Consider the following 18690-nt stretch of genomic DNA (forward strand, 5'->3'; position numbering starts at 1 on the left):
TGTATGTAGAAGAAGTGATCATACTACATTTTTAATGTAACAGAAGAGAAATACTGTTATTTTCTAAGGAGGGAATATATGATCATGGGAGAGACCATTCTTACCCCCCCCAACCCCCCAGAAACCCATTCACACCATTGTGCTGTTGTTTTTCAGTGGTGAGGATGGAACCTGGAACTTTCTGCATTCTTGGCAACCACTCTACCATTTAGTCACACACCCAACCTTAAAACTTTGCTTTCTAAACCCTACAGGACGTTTATACTTACTTTGTAGTAAACCATGATATTGGTCCCTATTTGGAACTCTCTCTTGACAGTTGAAGCTGTCGTTGACACCCGGGGTAAATGAAGTGGGATGTAGAGTCAGCAGCAGGCCCAAAGCTGGTAGCTCTGGGGTCCTCCATTGATCTCTTCGGGTAATTAAAACAGAAAAGAGAGGGAGCCAGTGCTGGAGGCTCTGGTGGCTCCAGACCAGCACTGCTAGTTACTGGCTTGAAATTCTCAACTCTTTTACTCTTCTGGGGCCAGAACTGGCTGCTTCTGGCAATTGCCTCCTGCTGATAGCAGCAAGTGATTAAAAAAAGAAACTTCATTACTTGGGGCTGGTGCTTTCTGTGACCAGTGAGAAACTCTTAACTCTTTTAACTCTTAGGGAGCTGTTGAGAAAGAAAAAGGGAGAAAATCACACACACACACGCACACACACACACACAAACACACACAAACACACACACACACACACACAAACAAACACACAAACACACACACACAAACACACACACACAAACACACACACACACACAAACACACACACACACATACACACACACACACACAAACACACACACACACACACACACACACACACACACAGTATGAAGCAAAGGGAGCTTCAACAAGCAAGTTTCATCAATTTCATACATGCACATGTATATATACATACACACATACCTATATAGATACACACTTGGTGGATTGAGCAAACTCCAACAACTTTATTTTTTCCTTTAGTCCTTTTTATATGCCCTAAGACAAAGTTTTCTATGTAAGAAAAAATACCTCATTCAGACATAGATAAAATATTACACAAGATAAAATATTACAGCAGGATTGTTGATTATAAGTTCAAAGTAGTAGTTTTATCTCTTTTTCATTTCATAAGCTCATTATAAGTTCAAAGCAGTAGTTTTTATAGTATTACCCAGTCCTAGTTCATGGCCTTGCTTTATCATGATGCACACCTGTGGCCTCATCCTTGGACCTGACCTAGAATGAATGTTTTCTTTGATCATTAATTTGTTCCGGGACTATTTTTTTCCTCCTGCTCTTTTCATCCGTGTAGTGCATGGAAGCTCATTTTACCCCTTCTCATGGAACATTTGCTTACTGTTTTATGAGGAGGGAGCACATTCTATTCTTGATTCTAACTTTGTTATATCTTTTGGCAGAATAACTAAAAATATCTCCTTAAACTTTCTATCAATTACTCTAACTTCCTAAAATTATTTTAATCAAATCAGGAATTCTATAAAGTCATTACTTCTAAACAGCAGTAATTCATGAAAGTGAACATCTTTCATGTTGATCTGCAGGACATTTGCTCAACAGGATGAGCTCATACCCAGGAATCAATCATAACAGGTTACAGGCAGACAGGGTATTTCTTTGCCCAGCCACACCATGTCAGAAAATGAAGAGTACAGCAATGGCAAGCATGAGAGACATGTCAGCAACAAGAAGCAATCCTGGGACAAAGTCCCTAGGGTCCATGCCTCTCTAGGGTATACCAATCACAGTCATGCAAAAGACAGTGAGCCACCTCCAGGAAGCTCACTTGCTTGCCACAGCTTTTCCTGCATGGCATCTGCCAAAGAGACATTCTGTCTTGGTGCCATTCTGCTAGGAGTTGCTTTCAGGTCTTTCTGTTCAGACTAAGGCAAACTTTCTGAATTGTGACTGTTTGTATCAAAGGATACTGGACTTTATTATGATGAATACCTCAAGCAAGTGATTGAAGTCTTGGAAACAGATCCACATTTCAGAGAAAAGCTCCAGAAAGCAGACATAGAGGAGATAAGGGTAAGTGGAGTTCGACAGTGGACATGACACATGCTGAACTAAATATTAGAGATGAGAGCTTTGTAGAAAAGATGGGGAAAATCACACTGAGAAGTGGATTGGATGTATGGATCCGTGCTGTTATATTACAGAGATGTGTAGAAGATAGACACGTGGCCAGTGGGAAGCAGTAGGAAGAGGAAGTCATTCTTCCCAGCAGAGATCATGTCAGAGCTCAACTATAGAAGGAAGATTTGATGGTGTCTGAACCAAACATGCAAAGGCTGTGACTCACACAATGTTTAGCAAATACTCTGGAGCTGGATTCCGGGGTTAGAAGTGGAGGCCACAAGTGGTCAGATAATGGCTTTGGAGTCATGAGCCAGATGGCAGAGAGCTGTGTACAGCAAGTGTAGTGGATTGCATCATGTTCTGAGGAGAACAGGAAGTTATTCAAAGGTGAAGAGCAGGTTAGGGCCTGGTCAGTTCCAGATTAACAGAGGAGGTAGTGAGCAGTGTCTTATGTTAATATGGTAGGGACAGCTAAGAATACCATTAGGTGTAATATACGCATTGAAAATGTAGCTTGTATTGGTTATATGCAACACTGCAGTATCATGTATAAGGTATTTACATATCATGGATTTCAGTGTGTGTGTAGGTCCTATCCTAGGGATTGAAGGAGGGCTGCTGTAGATTTTTACCTGTTAACCAGTTGATAAGGCATTTGGGTTATTTCTGCTTATTTTGGCTACTCTGAGTAAGGCTTCAGTGGACAACAGTGCTGAAGCTGTTGTGTTAACATGCTTCAGAATTTAAGTTACAGTCCTGGGGATGGAATTTTTGGGTCATGTGCTCACTCTGTTGTTAGCTTTTAAAAGAATTGCTTTGAAGGAATAGCTTGTTTCTGTCTTTTGAGGCAGGGACTCAGGCATTCAGGCTGGACTCTAGTTCACTATGTAGCCAAAGCCTTTGAATTTTTGATCCTTCCGCCTGAGATTACAGGTGTGGCCTTGGATTTTTAAAATACAGTGCTAAGCTTCTTGCATGGTAGACAGGTACTCTAATAAATGAGCCAAGTTCTCCCAATATTTTTTTTTTTTTTGAGTCAGGGTTTCATGTAGACTAGGCTGGTAGGAAGCTAAAGGTAGCTTTGAACTTCTTAGTTCCTGCCCCCACCTCTCAGGTGCTAGGATTATAGTCATCATGCCCAATGAAATAAAAGGAGTACTTATATAATGTAAAATGTATCCAACTCAGTCAACCTATTACCAATTTAAAAGAATGCTATTTAAAAATATGTTTTAAATTTTAATGTGTGCGTGTTTTTCTTATGTGTGTTTGTCCATGTGCATGCAGTGTCCATAGATGTCAGCTAGGATGTTGGATCCTCTGGATCTGGGGCTACAGGTGTTTGTGAGCTACCATGTGGGTCCTGAGGTCTTCTGGAAGAGCAGCCTGCGGTCTTCATTGCTGAGCTGTCTCTCTAGTTCCTATAATGCTATTTTTACTCCATTACATCAGGTATAAAGTAAAATGTACTAGATAAAACTAATTTATTAATTTTGTTGACAGAGCGGGAGGCTGAGTCAAGAGCTGGACTTAGTAAGTCACAAAGTGAGGACGAGACTGGATGAGCTGAAGAGGCAAGAAGTAGGAAGACTGCGGATGCTCATCAAAGCTAAGCTGGATGCCCTTCAAGGTAGGCGCTGGATGGATGGGAGGATGCTTTCAGTGTTGGCTCGTGAAGGGTCTTATGTTACGTGCCAGCATACTTTATATTTGTGGTATGTATGTGTTCATGTGTTTGCATGAGTAGTGTGTGCACACTCATATGTGCCTGTGTGTAGAGCCAGAGGTTAATGTTAGGTGTGCTCTGGGGCTGATACTTGCTGTTTTCTCACGCTGTTGCAGACACTGGCATGAATCACCACCTTCTTCTGAAGCAGTTTGAACACCTGAACCACCAGAATCCTAACACATTTGAATCCAGAGATTTGGATATGCTAATCAAAGCAGTAAGGATGCGCCCCCAACACGGGGTCTTTCTGTTCCTTTGAGGATCCGTGAGTTGCAGATAATCTCAATGAAGTGGGAACCTGACTTTCATATGCTCTGGGCTTGAAGCTTTCTCACTACAGATATCAGGACTAACACGGTGCACATCATTCATCCACACCTCTAAATCCAAAATTCTGTGAAAACTGAACCAGGCTTGGACTAGCTAGTCTCCATGGTATCTGTAGGTTTTATTTAGGCTCTGTAAAGAAGTCCTGCCTACGAAGGTTCTATGGGAGACTCAGTTTCCTTTATCAGCTCAGTATTTCCTAGTATTTCTTGGCACAATTCGGTGTCATTGAAGTCTCTCTCTCCATCTCCATTTGCCCTTCCTCCCTGTGCCCTAAAATTTGAAAAATCCCTTAATAATTTTATTACTATGACATCTAGTTTGGATGTCATAGTAATAAAAAAAAAGATTGGGAGAAATTGGCTCATTTATTGGAGTATCTGTCTATCATGCAAGAAGCTTAGCACTGTATTTTAAAAATCCAAGGCCACACCTGGCTATGTTTATTTTATATATGCTACAATTAATTATAAATAGTAATATTTATTACTATTATTTTATTGTATGATTATGTATTGTATTTGTGTAGGAGTATAACTCAGAATTTCATGCATGTTAGGTATTCATGCATTCTGGGAATACTGGTATGAGCTACCATATCTAGTTGGCCCAGGTAGTTTTAGATGAGAGTTTGTGGACCTATTATATTAGTTATGAGAGAAATTGACAAGCTAGATGTTTTAGTTGGGCAGTTATGAAACTCAGTGAAATAGCTGTTGACTACCACTTTCATTTCCTGCCGTGTCCACATTTGACCCAGTTTCTTCTTTTTGAGATCAGTTTATATTTTGTTTGCTTCGAATAGTCCAGTGTTTGTTGGTTTTACTCTCCAAACGTCTGTTAGAGAGCTCAGGGTATTTTTAAAAGCTATTTTATTTTGTTTTGGGGAGATAGCTCTGGGCTCAGTTGAGAGACCCTGCCTCAGTGACTAAGGTAGGGAGCCATCAAGGAAGACCCCCAGCATCAACCTCACGCCTTCACACGTACCTGCACACAGATGCCCACACACGTGTGAACACACATGTACACTCGCATGCACACCACACACATAGTGTGAGGAAGAAAAAAGACTGGCACATAACACTTCTCGCTCGCACGTTGACGTTCACGTGTTGTGCTTTAGGCTACCGCGGATCTGGAGCAATATGACCGGACTCGGCATGAAGAGTTTAAGAAGTACGAGATGATGAAGGAACACGAGCGGAGAGAGTATTTAAAAACGCTGAGTGAGGAGAAGAGGAAAGAAGAAGAGTCTAAGTTTGAAGAGATGAAGAGGAAGCACGAAGACCACCCCAAAGTTAATCATCCCGTAAGGACTGGGGTTCATAGAAGTCATGTCTAGATGAGTTTTGTAGCAGAATTTTGTCCTAAGTTTAGCATATAAAATCTTGAGTCTTAATTCTGAAAAGTTCCTCAGATGTATTTTTTGAGTCTCTATACATAGATTATGTTTTGTTTTGAGCACTTTCTTAAAATTGGTTCACAGGGAAGCAAAGATCAACTAAAAGAGGTTTGGGAAGAGACTGATGGATTGGACCCTAATGACTTTGACCCCAAGACATTTTTCAAATTACATGGTAATAGATTTGATACAAATATTGATATTTATACCTGCTGTTTGAAAAGTCTGTATTTGATATACTTATAACTGATTACTGTGATGGCTTGCTGTTGAGTTCAACCAGTAGTTACATTTAGAGTTTTCCCTTCAACTGAGATTATTAATAGTTCATTAGCTGATCTCAGAAACTATCTTAGATCATAGTTGTGTCTGTCTGCCCACATTTACTACTGAGCCATTGTATGACTTACCCCAATGCTGTCTGCAGACTGGAGCTAGTTCTGTGGCTGGTTAGGTAATACCTAACACACTTTTCATGACATAACTACAATTTACTAAGCTGATATGGTGGTGATACCTGTAATCCCCGCACTTGGGAAGCTGAGGCAGGAGGATTACTGCACAGGTTATCCTGGACTACATAGTGAGTTCCAGGCCAGTTAGGGATATATAGCGAGACGGTGCTTAAGTTTTGTTTTAGCTACTTTTTTATTCTTGTAGATACTGCTCTATCTCTTTGGAAAGAAGTAGATAATACATACTCTTCTAAAACATGATAATGAACTGTAACTATAGAGTTGTCCCCTGGATTGATCTGAGGCCTCATGAGAAAGCTGAAGCCCCGCCCTGCAGCCGATTGTCGCTTTACTCAGCACTACTGCAAACCATTGTAATTGTTTCTTAAGTATTTACTCTCCGAAGGAATCAAATCTGCTTTTGCATTTGTAACTATTGAACTTTAGATGTTAACAACGATGGATTCCTGGATGAACAAGAATTAGAAGCACTATTCACAAGAGAGGTAAGTGGTCGTTACATCCTCAGGCGGTTGGGTCTGCCTTGTTCTCCTCGGTCACCCCATCTTCTTTAATGTTAGGTCTTCTCATTTTCTTTTTTCAGTTGGAGAAAGTGTATAACCCACAAAATGCAGAGGACGATATGATAGAAATGGAAGAGGAGAGGCTCAGGATGAGAGAACACGTCATGAGTGAGGTATGCTGTAAGGTTAAAGCGTGCCCCAGTCTTCCATTAGTCAAGTTCTTGCAGTAATTTGTATCACAAGATGGAGGAATAAACAGGCAGTCAGTATTTCCTTAGATTTATTCATTTTATGTGCATGAGTGTTTGCCTATATGTACATATGTGCATTTGTGCCTGCCTGGTACCTGAGAAGGACAAAAGAACACTGCTTACCTCCTGGAATCGGAATTAAAGACAGTTGTGAGAGCCCATGTGGCTACTGGGAACTGAACCTGTGTCCTCTGCAAGAGCAGCAAGTGCCTTTAGTCACTGAGTCATCTCTCCAACCCCCCAAATAAGTATTTAATTGGATTTTGTATTTGTGACCACAGTATTATACTAGATTTCCTTAACAAAATAATTTGTGGCTACTTTAAATATTTTATAAGGCAATGCTGCTACTATATATTAGCAATAAACATTTGGGGTAGTGAAAAAACAATGATGTATAGTTAATATTTTTTAAATGTAGATAAGCTTTTATGAGTTGGAAAGCCCTTGTCAGAAACCCAAAATGCTCCAAAATTCAATACTTTTTGATCACTGATAAATATGCAAGATGTGGGAAAGCCTATACCATGAATTTTTCATGTTTCTTGCACAAAATTATTTATTGTATAACATTGCCTTCAAGCTATATGTATAAGTTGTATACATGAACCATAAATTGATTTTATTTTGGGGTCTGTCCTTATTAGAGTTTCTATTGCTGTGAAGAGACACCATGACCAAGGCAACTCTTATAAAGGAAAACATTTACTTGGGGTTGATCTACAGTTCAAAGGTTTAGTCCATTATCATCTTGGTAGTGTGCAGGCAGACACGGTGCTGGAGAATCTGACAGTTCTACATCTGGATTTGCAGGCAACAGGAAGTGACAGTGACGCACTGGCTAGACTGGAGCGTCTGAGACCTCAAAGCCCACCCCTAGTGATGCACTTCCTCATACAAAGCCACACCTAGCCAACAAGGCTAATAGTTCCACTTCCTATTTAATTGGTTCCATCCCAAGATACCTCATTATGTTTTTGCAAATATCTCAAAATTTTTTGGCATGGAGGCGGGGTAAGGTTTGAAACAGGGTTTCTTTGTGTAGCTCTGGTGTCCCAGAACTCTCTTTGTAGACCAGACTGGTCTCAAACTCACAGAGATCCTCCTGCAAGTGCCTCTCATGTGCTGAGATCAAATCCAGAATTAATTAATTAAAACAAATCTAAAATTTAAAACCACTTCTGGTCCCCCACATTTTGGATAATGGATACTTAGCCTATGCTAAGAAGTCTTCCGAGTTCTGTTACTTTAATAATTATGACAACAAGTATTTACATCTTGTTTGCCTTCCATGTGCTTCAAGGGTACAAGAAGGTAGGGCTGGCTCAGCTGAGCTTGTGCCTAGCGTGCTTTGGCTCTTCCGTGTCCTATATTCCCAGGCTTCAGGAGCGATCCCTCACTGGATGACATAAGGAACATGAGCAGCTCAAGGCCCGATCATGGAGTGTAAGACCGATGCCCAGCTGTGCCAAGGCCCATGTCTGCTCACTTCCCACTGCCTGAAGTGTTTCCAGTCAGTGAGGAGAGAATGGCACCTCTCACAGGCTATCTCAGCAGCACTTGCTGAGCTGAAGGCAGGGATGTAGAACCCTGTTGGTTATAGGATTGGAGCAGTAATTGCAGTAACAACACAAACCATCACAGAGACCTAAAATTTGAATTTCTGTCTTTTAGAGCAACTGACTTTTAAAAAAACTTTCCTTGTGAGTGAGTTTTTCTTTCTCCCATGACTTGGGATTCTAGAAACAGCACCCTGTGAGGTACTGTCGTTAAGTGCCTGGCAGGTGTGAGCAGGACAGGTGCCTCGGCACAGTGTTTGTTCTAGTGTGTGACCCTGCTGTGCACCCCCACCCACCCGCCTGCTCCCGTACAGGAGCAGAGACACGTGATGGAGACTAACACAAAAGCATGCTAACTGGCTCACTAAATCCAGGCTGGGACCCCAGATCACTAAGAGGTCCTCTGTCTGGACATGCTAATCCCTGCCTGGTCCATTAATTCCCCCATTCCTATTCTTTGTTCTTAAAACCTCAAAATGCCCCTCTTCTTCTTCCCTGTCTTCTAGTGCTTTACAGAGGAACAACCAACCCATCTTTCCCACCAAATCCTCCAGGCCCTCTTCCTTTCTGCCCGTTCATTTTGCCTTGCATCTGCTATGTGCTTGCATCATGGCTACTGCTCCTGTTGAAAGCCCTTTCCTTCATACAGGAAGAATACTGGTCTCTCTCTTCAAAGACTCCTGCTGTGTCTCTTGGGTCTGGTTTCATCTCTGTACTGGATCACTCCCTCCACTAGAGGGCAGACATGATCTTTTATTTTCTCCATAATCTATGTGGCCAGTGCAGTGCTGGCCAATGCAGTGTGACCTCATAGCACTTGGCTGTTAGCACGCTGGTACAATCCACACCATCTTCTTCAAGTCCCTGGAATCCCCAGTATGAATATGGCAGTGGCTGGGCCTGTCCTTGGCCATGGTCACCTTCATGCTCTCGTCCATTCCTTGGGTGACCACAACACCCTCTATCAGCGCATGTGCTCTATAGACCGGAAGTAGAAGTACAGGAACTTGTGACCACCAAGAGGGTTCTGGGAATTGAACCCCAGTCTTCTTCAAGTACAGTAAATGTTCTCAAGTGCTATGCCTTCTCTCCAGCCCCAGGGTAGCTGCTGTTTGGCTTCAGTGGTTTCCTTGGGAATATTGCTCTTTCAGTGCTGAACTGGGGCCTCTGTAGAGTAGAGGTTAGCCTGGACTGCCAATGAGACCCTGTCTTATAGCCCCAGTGTCAAATGAATTTGTTTGGTCATTAAAGTTCACCATTGTAATTGAGTTTGCCAAGAACTGTACACTGTGCATTGAAGAGGACTTAGAGAGGCCACTGACTTCTGCTTAGATATATTTGTAGTATGGTTTAGATATATTTCTTAAAAAAGAATTGAATCAGGCAGGTCAGGTGTGGTGGTACATACACACTGTCTTAGTCATTGCTCTGTTACTTTGAAGAGACACCATGGCCAAGACAATTCTCTCTCTCTCTCTCTCTCTCTCTCTCTCTCTCTCTCACACACACACACACACACACAGACACACGAATGAATGATCATGGCAGAGAGCATAATGACACATATGGCAGACATGGTGTGGGAGAAGTAATTGAAAGCTACATCATGATCTGCAGACAGAAAGAGTGAGACACTGGGCCTGGCTTGAGTTTTTGAGTCCTCAAAGCCCACTTCCAGTGACACACTTCCTCCAGCAAGGCCACATCCACTCCAACATAGCCACGCCTCTTAATCCTTCTCAGATAGTGCCACTGTTGCCATCCCTGTGACAAAGCTTTCAAATATATGAGCCTATGGGAACCATTCTTCTTTAGACCACCACGCATGCCTCTAATCTCAGCACTTGATAGGCAGAGACAGAAGAACCACTAGGTCGTCAGGCCAAACTGGTCTTCATAGCCAGATCCATACATACCGAGGCCCTGTCTTGGAAAGCATATCCCCATGCCTGAGCAACCAGTAGGTTGAGCATCTTAACCTCACCTGCTTTATTCTTGGCCTTTACAGCTGTTCCTGAGAGGTGGATTTTTCTTGTCTAAGCACTTGGGTCTAGCTGGATTATATTTATTGTGGTGAAGGCACTGGCCATAACAACCTAACTAGCCAGTGTGCTGGTCTTGAGCATATCAGGTAGATGGATAGCTTGCATTTTCAAGTTTTAATTCTGATAGAAGAGGAAGATGTTTTTCTTTATTCTATGAAAATGGAATACTTTTCTTCATTTTCCTTCCTGTTTCTGTTTATGTTAACCTGTTCCTAATAATAATAATAATTAGCTGAATATTTACAAAGTAGCATTCCTAAGATTTATACCTTAAAAATATGGAAGATTTATTTATGTTGCCTTTGTATTTCCCTCTAATCAGATTGATAACAACAAAGACCGATTGGTGACTCTGGAGGAATTCCTGAGAGCTACAGAGAAGAAAGAATTCCTGGAGCCTGATAGCTGGGAGGTAACAAGGCCAACTTTACAGGGACATGAGGTTCTAGAAGCTCTGTCCCATTGGGTCCTGCTTTAACTGTCATTCCTCATTATGTTTGTTTGTGTAATTTTACAGTATTCATGCTTGATATAAAGTGTCACTATAAAATAATAGTTCCTTGTCTCCTTGGAAAACGTTCTAGCAATTTATCTTTTTTATGATCATACTGTGTAAAATTAGAAATCTTTTAAAAAAAAGGATTTATTTTTTATGTGTATCTGTGCCTGTATATATACATACATGTATACCCTGTGCATACTTGGTGCCTGAGGAGGTGGAAAATGGGTATCCAATTTCCTGGAATTGAACTTATAGACAATTGTGAGCCACCATGTGCATTCTAGGGACCAAATCTGGGTCCTTTGCAAGAGTGGCCAGTGTTCCGAACTGCTGAGTCATCTCTCTAGCCCTCAAATTAGAAATCTTTTAAAAAGTATACGTTTGCTAAATATAAAATCACCACTGGCTGGAGAGACTCAGCGGTTAAGAGCACTGACTGCTCTTCCAGAGGTCCTGAGTTCAATTCCCAGCAACCACATGGTGGCTCACAGCCATCTGTAATGAGATCTGATGCCCTCTTCTGGTGTGTCTGAAGACAGCAACAGTATACTCATTCATATACATAAATAAATCTTAAAAAAAAATAAAATCACCACTGAAAATTTAAAACATAGGTACATTTTAAGATTAAATTAAAGGACCCACTGAGCTGTCTTTACTGTAGAGCGACTCTCTTGTGTACAGTGTGGAAGCATCACCAGTCAATAAAAAACTGATGGCCTATTAGCATAAGGAAGTAATCGGTGGGAATTCTTGTAGGAAGAGAGGACTCCAGGATAGAGTTAGGTGCAGGAACAGATTTGCCCGGAAATCTGAGGAGACAGATGCATAAAAAAAACTGAGAGAGATAACTAGCCATGTAGCATTCATAGAATAGAATAAACAGGTTAATTAAGTTATAAGCTAGCTGGGGAATAAGATCAAGCGTATCTAGGCATTTCTTCATTAATAATTTAATCTAGGGGTCGTTATTTCAGTAACTGGGGTGTAAGTAGGAAAGCCAGCTGTTACACTGTATAGATACATTTTCATGACTGTTGTTTGAAGCAGTGTCTCATGTAGCCAAGGATGGCCTTAACAGATTTCCCTGCCTCACCTCCCATGTGCTGTGATCACAGGCATGCACCATCATGTTTTTGTTTTCTGAGACTGTTTCAACCTCACCCTTGAAATAGCCTTCCTGCCTTGGTCTCCTGAAGGCTGGGATTACAAGCATAAGCCACTGGACCTGTCCTCCAATATTTTATTGCTATTATAAAAGAAGCTGGGGCCTGGGAGGATAGCTCAGGGGGTCAGAATGTTTGGTGTGCAAGTGTGAGAACTGGAGTTCAAATCTGCAGAATCCACGTGAAAAGTCAGGCGTGGTCACACACACCTGTAACCCTGCAGCTGGAGGAGGGGCAGAGGAGGTGGACTGCTGGGATTTGCGGTCAGCCAGACTAGCTCCAAGTTCAAAGACCCTGTCTAAAGAGATAGGACACCCATGTCTTCTCTGGCCTATGCATTGTTCAGCCACCTCTACTCTCCATCTATAGAAGAAACTCAAATAGTGATGTAAATCTATTGGCCCAGGTACTCTCCAGAGACTGAGATAGGAACACTGCTCTAAATTCAAGGCTATCCCTGAGCTATAGAATGAGTTCGGGGCCACCCTGGGCAAATTGGTAAAACCTTGTCAAAGTAGAAAGTGAAAAGAGAGTGGCAGTGGCAAAAAGGGAAGTGGGGAGTGTAGCTCAGGAATACCCCATGGTCATGTGCAGGGTCCTACCTATGTTTGGTCTCCAGTAACACAAATAAATATAAAGGACATACAGTCCATGTGCTGTCATGTGTGCCTATATCTCAGCACCTAGAAGGTGGAGGCAGTACGGTCAGGGTCAAGGTGTCATCACCAGGTACACAGCAAGGGCTTCCTGAACTATATGAGACTCTGTCTCCAAAAATCATAAAGGAAACAGTTATGAACAGGAGTTGGAGAGACAGCCCAATGGTTAAGACATTTGCCGTTCCTGTGGAGAACCTTGGCTGGGTTTCCTGTACGCTCAAGGTGACTTACAATTGCCTATACTTCCAGTTCTATAGGATTCAGCACCCTCTTCTGGCCTCTACAGGCACCAGGCATGCGTATGGCACCATAAATATACTCAGTCACACACATATGTACACATAACATAAACTATTTAAAATATAGCAAATCAATTAGTTAAAAAGAAATGACTGATAAACATACCTTTTTTCTCCCATCGTTCCTTTCTGTTTACCCACCCGCCCACCTATTCGCTCCCACTCACTTCTGATCACTCATAGCCCAGGATGTTCTGGATGCCATATCAACTAACTTGGGCATGAAATCCTTTTCACTTGTTTGTTTTGTATTTTGAGAGGATTTTATGGCCCAGGCTGGACTGGAACTCACTCTAGCTCGAGCTGACTTTGAACTGGAGGCCATTATAGGGATGAACCACCATGCCTTGTTAACATATATTTTCTTATTTTGCCCAAAAGTATGTTACATATATTCTTTTGTACAGTGGTGACTCTGGAATTTTCAGGCTGAGCACAAACACCTCTGTGCTCCTGACCATGTTCTTTACTTCCCTTTTCCTTTAGACACTGGACCAGCAACAGTTATTCACCGAGGACGAGCTTAAAGAGTATGAAAGCATTATTGCTATCCAAGAGAACGAGCTTAAGAAGAGGGCGGAAGAGCTGCAGAAACAGAAGGAGGATCTGCAGCGGCAGCACGACCACCTCGAGGCGCAGAAGCAGGAGTATCATCAGGTAGACGCCGAGGGGTGTGGCTTGCAGGGACTTTCAGGGCACATCTCGAGTCCAAGGGCCTGAGACAGGAGGATTGCTTGAGCCCAGCTACCAATTGTGTCACAGAGTAAAACCTGTCTCAAATAAACAAAAGCAAACAACAAACAAACCCCAAATTAGGGGCTGGAGGTATAGCTCAGAGGCAGGGAGTGTGCTTAGCATGTTGGCATCCCTGGGCTTGGTCTTCAGTGGGACAAGAAACCCAAGCCAGATGTTAGATGCTTTGCCAAGAGCTCATGTTTTTTGTGCTATTTATTTATTTACTTACTTATTTTGCTTTTTTGAGACAGGGTTTCTGCGTGATGGCAGTATATGTCTTTAATCCCAGCACTCGGGAGGCAAAGGCAGGTGAATCTCTGTGAGTTTAAAGTCAGCCTGGTCTACAGAGCTTGTTCCAGGACAGGTAGGGCTATACAGAGAAACCCTGTCTCACAAAAACAAAGATTAAAACAAACAAACAAACAAACAAACAAACAAACACACAAACCACCAACCCCCCTTCCAAAAGAAAACAAAGCAAAACACTGCCACCAAAACAAAAAACCCAAAGAGACATGGTTTCTCTGTGTAGCTTTGTCTGTCCTGGGACTCACTATGTAGATCAGGTTGGCTCGAACTCACAGAGGAGTTCTCTATGTTATCCTAGCTGTCCTGGAATTTGATGTGTAGATCAGGCTAGCTGGCCTCCAGAGATCCATCTGCCTTTGCTTCTAGAGTCCTGGGACTAAAGGCATGCACCATAACCATCTTGTGGTGGTGGTTTTTTGATTATTCATTTATTTCAAGTTCTCAGGTAGCCAGGGTTGGCCTGGAACTTCCGATCCTTAATATCAAGCTAACCTTGTGTTTTTATAGTATGCCTCGATGAACTACTAAGGTGTCATATTTTAAATTTTTGTGTTTTTTTTTCTTTCCATTTTTTATTAGGTATTTAGCTCATTTACATTTCCAATGCTATACCAAAAGTCCCCCATACCCACCCACCCCCACTCCCCTACCCGCCCACTCCCCCTTTTTGGCCCTGGCGTTCCCCTGTTCTGGGGCATATAAAGTTTGTGTGTCCAATGGGCCTCTCTTTCCAGTGATGGCCGACTAGGCCATCTTTTGATACATATGCAGCTAGAGTCAAGAGCTCCGGGGTACTGGTTAGTTCATAATGTTGATCCACCTATAGGGTTGCAGATCCCTTTAGCTCCTTGGGTACTTTCTCTAGCTCCTCCATTGGGAGCCCTGTGATCCATCCATTAGCTGACTGTGGGCATCCACTTCTGTGTTTGCTAGGCCCCGGCATAGTCTCACAAGAGACAGCTACATCTGGGTCCTTTTGATAAAATCTTGCTAGTGTATGCAATGGTGTCAGCGTTTGGATGCTGATTATGGGGTGGATCCCTGGATAAGGCAGTCTCTACATGGTCCATCCTTTCATCTCAGCTCCAAACTTTGTCTCTATAACTCCTTCCAAGGGTGTTTTGTTCCCACTTCTAAGGAGGGGCATAGTGTCCACACTTCAGTCTTCATTTTTCTTGAGTTTCATGTGTTTAGGAAATTGTATCTTATATCTTGGGTATCCTAGGTTTTGGGCTAATATCCACTTATCAGTGAGTACATATTGTGTGAGTTCCTTTGTGAATGTGTTACCTCACTCAGGATGATGCCCTCCAGGTCCATCCATTTGGCTAGGAATTTCATAAATTCATTCTTTTTAATAGCTGAGTAGTACTCCATTGTGTAGATGTACCACATTTTCTGTATCCATTCCTCTGTTGAGGGGCATCTGGGTTCTTTCCAGCTTCTGGATATTATAAATAAGGCTGCTATGAACATAGTGGAGCATGTGTCCTTCTTACCAGTTGGGGCATCTTCTGGATATATGCCCAGGAGAGGTATTGCTGGATCCTCCGGTAGTACTATGTCCAATTTTCTGAGGAACCGCCAGACGGATTTCCAGTTTGTGTGTTTTAAAACTACTTTTGTTACAAGTTTTCTGTTTTGGAGTTGTGGGATCATTGAGAACATGTCACGCTAGCTGAGCAATGCAAACAACTTTTATCTTTGGCCAAGAGCAGGAAAAGTGAGGCAAAATGACTAATCAACTTTCCCAGTCTGTGGGGGGGTGGGGGGGTGGTTAGGCTAGGGGCTTCTTAAAGGGGAGGGGAGGGAGGCAGTGGTGCAATAGTGAGGTACTGGGGTGAATTTAGGGCCATTGGTCACTTTGGAACCTGGAACTAGGAGCTGGCTTTGTCCAGTATTTTGCACAGGCTTTTGAAAGCATAGGTTCCTGGTCAGAAGACAAGGGTAGGGACCTCTTAGCCCATGCCAAACCTCTGGCCTAACAAAAAGGATGTCCATGTCCTTTCTGGATATAAGTATAGATTTTCCAGAAATCTGGGCGCCACCTCTTTTTGTTCCTGTTATGGCTTCTTCCATGACACTCGCCAACTATCCTGGCCCGGAGAGGTGTGTCCTTCAGCATGCCTATGGCATGATAGGAACTCAGAGGCTGTCTGACATCACTCTGACAGCCATCTTGGATTCAGCCAGTTTTGTCAGCCCACCTGAGAGGACCTTCTGACCTATACATGCCTTGTCTTCAAGATAAACAAGATTAGGGTGGGGTGAAAACTCATCTGTGTCCCTTAGGCAGCACTCAGGGTGACAAATTGTATTGCTTTCTCCTTTTTATGCAGTCCAGGACCCCAGTCCATGGAACGGCGACACCCATACATACAGTAGCTTTTCCCACATCCATTGACTCAATCTGGAAAGTTCCTCACAGACACGCCCTGAGCTTTATCTTCTAGAGCTGTAGACCTTCTCGTGTCAAGTTTACAGTCAATGTTACTCATCCTACCCTGGCTATGTCTTACTGAGCTCTCTGATGGCCAAAGCTTCACCTGGAGCTTCTGCATTTGAACATCATTAACAGAGCCATTAAAAGACTAAAATCTCCTTATTGCCTGGTCAGAGACTTACCCTACCTGTTTATACCCCAGACTCTGCCACGGGTAACTTTAAGGCTATTAGACCTTTCCCAGTGAATGAGACCAGAGCGTTAACAATGCACAGCCCCAAGAACAGAGCCAAGCAGGAGTGTCATCAGCTGGCTACACTGGATAAAAAAAAAACCAGTATTGTTTAGTAGGCCCTCTCAACCTTGTTTCAAATCTTGATTACAGTTTGATAAGGGACCAGGTTGCCTTTTCTAATAACCCATGGGGATTACATGACATTCATGTAAAACAAAACAAAACAAAACAAAACAAAACAAAACAAAACAAAACACCCAAAAACCAAACTGGGTATGTTAAGCAACTGTGAGTGTTTCAGGACAATGTTATTTAATCCTTGAGTAAGGAAAATCATTACTTAATACTTCTCATAAAGCAGATCTACCCAAGAGACCAAACTGATTGTTTTAATTGGCTTTTGAGACAGGGTTTCATGTAGTTAGGGCTGGCCTCAAACTCTGTATAGTGAAGATAGCCTTGAACTCTTGACCTTCTGGCGTTTCCTCCCCAGTGCTGGGATTGGAGGTGTGCACCACAGAGCCTGACTATGAGGTTAGAGCTTTGTCAGAGGGGTAACTGAATGTGGATGAAAGTAACTGGTACACCCTCAGGCTGGAGGAAGAGCTGCTAGGGACCCCCAGGGAACCGATGACCCACAGTGCTCTCTGCCTTAAAGCCCATCTCACGAGCTACCTTCCGCTCCGAGTCTACGTGAAGTCAGACAACATTCACCCAGCATTCATGCCCAGGGTATGATAGGAGAGTGTTCTAGAAAAAAAGACTCAGGTTGTTAAGCTTAGCCAAAGATTGCATCTATGACCCAAAATATCAAGCAGTACTTTAATATTTTGCTTCTATTTCCCAGGCCGTCCAGCACCTGGAACAGAAGAAACTTCAACAAGGCATTGCTCCATCAGGGCCAGCGGGAGAGCTGAAGTTTGAGCCACGTATGTAATTTTGTTTCTTTGTTTGTTTAGGGAAATAAACCTTTATAAATTGATATCCATTTTCATTTTGAATGCAGTCTATCTTCATTCAGATGATTAGAATTCATGCTATATTTCTATATATTTGAAGGAAATTTACATTAAAGAAAATTGAAATGTTCTCCAAAAATTTCATGGGTGAACAGTTCTCAAATACCACATAATTGCCTTCATTATGGTACAGTGATTTATTTCAAAATTACTTGTAATTTTTTATGATCATTTATATTAATCTTACTAGGGAACATGTTTATAATTTATAGTCTCTGATGAGCTAATCATACTTTCAAAAAGTAAAATAATGTATCTGTAAGTAAGAGAACATTCGGAATAAAGGAAGATATGTTTAAAATGCAAGCATACTTCTTTTGAACAGACACATAAAGTCCTGATGTCTGCCAGAACTTGGAAGAAAACCGTTGATTCAACATCTATTTCATCTTTCAACATCCTTTCTTTTCTCTCCACTCAATAAATACTTTAAAGCACATTTGGAATAAAGGAAGAGACTTTTAAGTGAGAACACACGTTTTTATCTTTTGACATGGATATTTAAGGATTGAAATCTCCCAGAACAGGACAAAAACAAACCCAGCCACTCCTCCCACTGTTCTTTCTTTCTGTTAGTGGTCCAAGGGCCACATCCCATAATTTCAGGACACTGTCATTGGCTAGGACAAAGAGCTCTGTGGGTGGCTTGAGGGTAACCTGCTGTCACTCTGAGGATGGCTTCCTTTCAGGGGTGCTTCTCTTTCTCTCTTAGCAAATCTGTCTTTGACCCCAGTGTTTCTGGTGACTTTGGACTGCTTTTAGCGCCCTTCCCTCTAGGTTTCAGTTGAGTGGCCTCTGTGCCTCGGAACAGTTGCTTCACTCATGTTCTAGAAAACCAGTGACAGTGATAGAAACTAACAGGAAGTCTCCCCCTTTGGCTAAGGAAATCTAGGAGTGGT

General features: G+C 42.3%; 1 protein-coding gene across 9 annotated transcripts in view; it reads left to right on the plus strand.

Annotated features, from left to right (window-relative positions):
- The window catches only part of Nucb2 (nucleobindin 2), a 36237-nt gene extending 17974 nt beyond the window's left edge, over positions 1–18263 (plus strand). For 3 of the 9 annotated variants that reach the window (XM_006508025.3, NM_001360375.1, NM_001130479.2), the window contains 11 exons: positions 1974–2081; positions 3636–3762; positions 3975–4078; positions 5312–5497; positions 5675–5765; positions 6493–6551; positions 6650–6742; positions 10747–10836; positions 13537–13707; positions 17620–17701; positions 18117–18263. In XM_006508025.3, coding sequence (XP_006508088.1) covers positions 1974–2081; positions 3636–3762; positions 3975–4078; positions 5312–5497; positions 5675–5765; positions 6493–6551; positions 6650–6742; positions 10747–10836; positions 13537–13707; positions 17620–17701; positions 18117–18124 — 1119 coding nt within the window. In that variant the 3' untranslated portion in view covers positions 18125–18263. Of the gene's footprint in view, positions 1–1973; positions 2082–3635; positions 3763–3974; positions 4079–5311; positions 5498–5674; positions 5766–6492; positions 6552–6649; positions 6743–8123; positions 9954–10746; positions 10837–13536; positions 13708–17619; positions 17702–18116 lie in introns of those variants that run through there. The other 6 variants (XR_378260.2, XR_003946513.1, XR_001785587.2 and 3 more) reach the window with 6 other exon arrangements.
- The last annotated feature ends 427 nt before the right edge of the window (positions 18264–18690 follow it).

The sequence above is a fragment of the Mus musculus genome, chromosome 7 (genome assembly GCF_000001635.26).
Source record: "Mus musculus strain C57BL/6J chromosome 7, GRCm38.p6 C57BL/6J".
Classification (NCBI taxonomy): domain Eukaryota; kingdom Metazoa; phylum Chordata; class Mammalia; order Rodentia; family Muridae; genus Mus; species Mus musculus.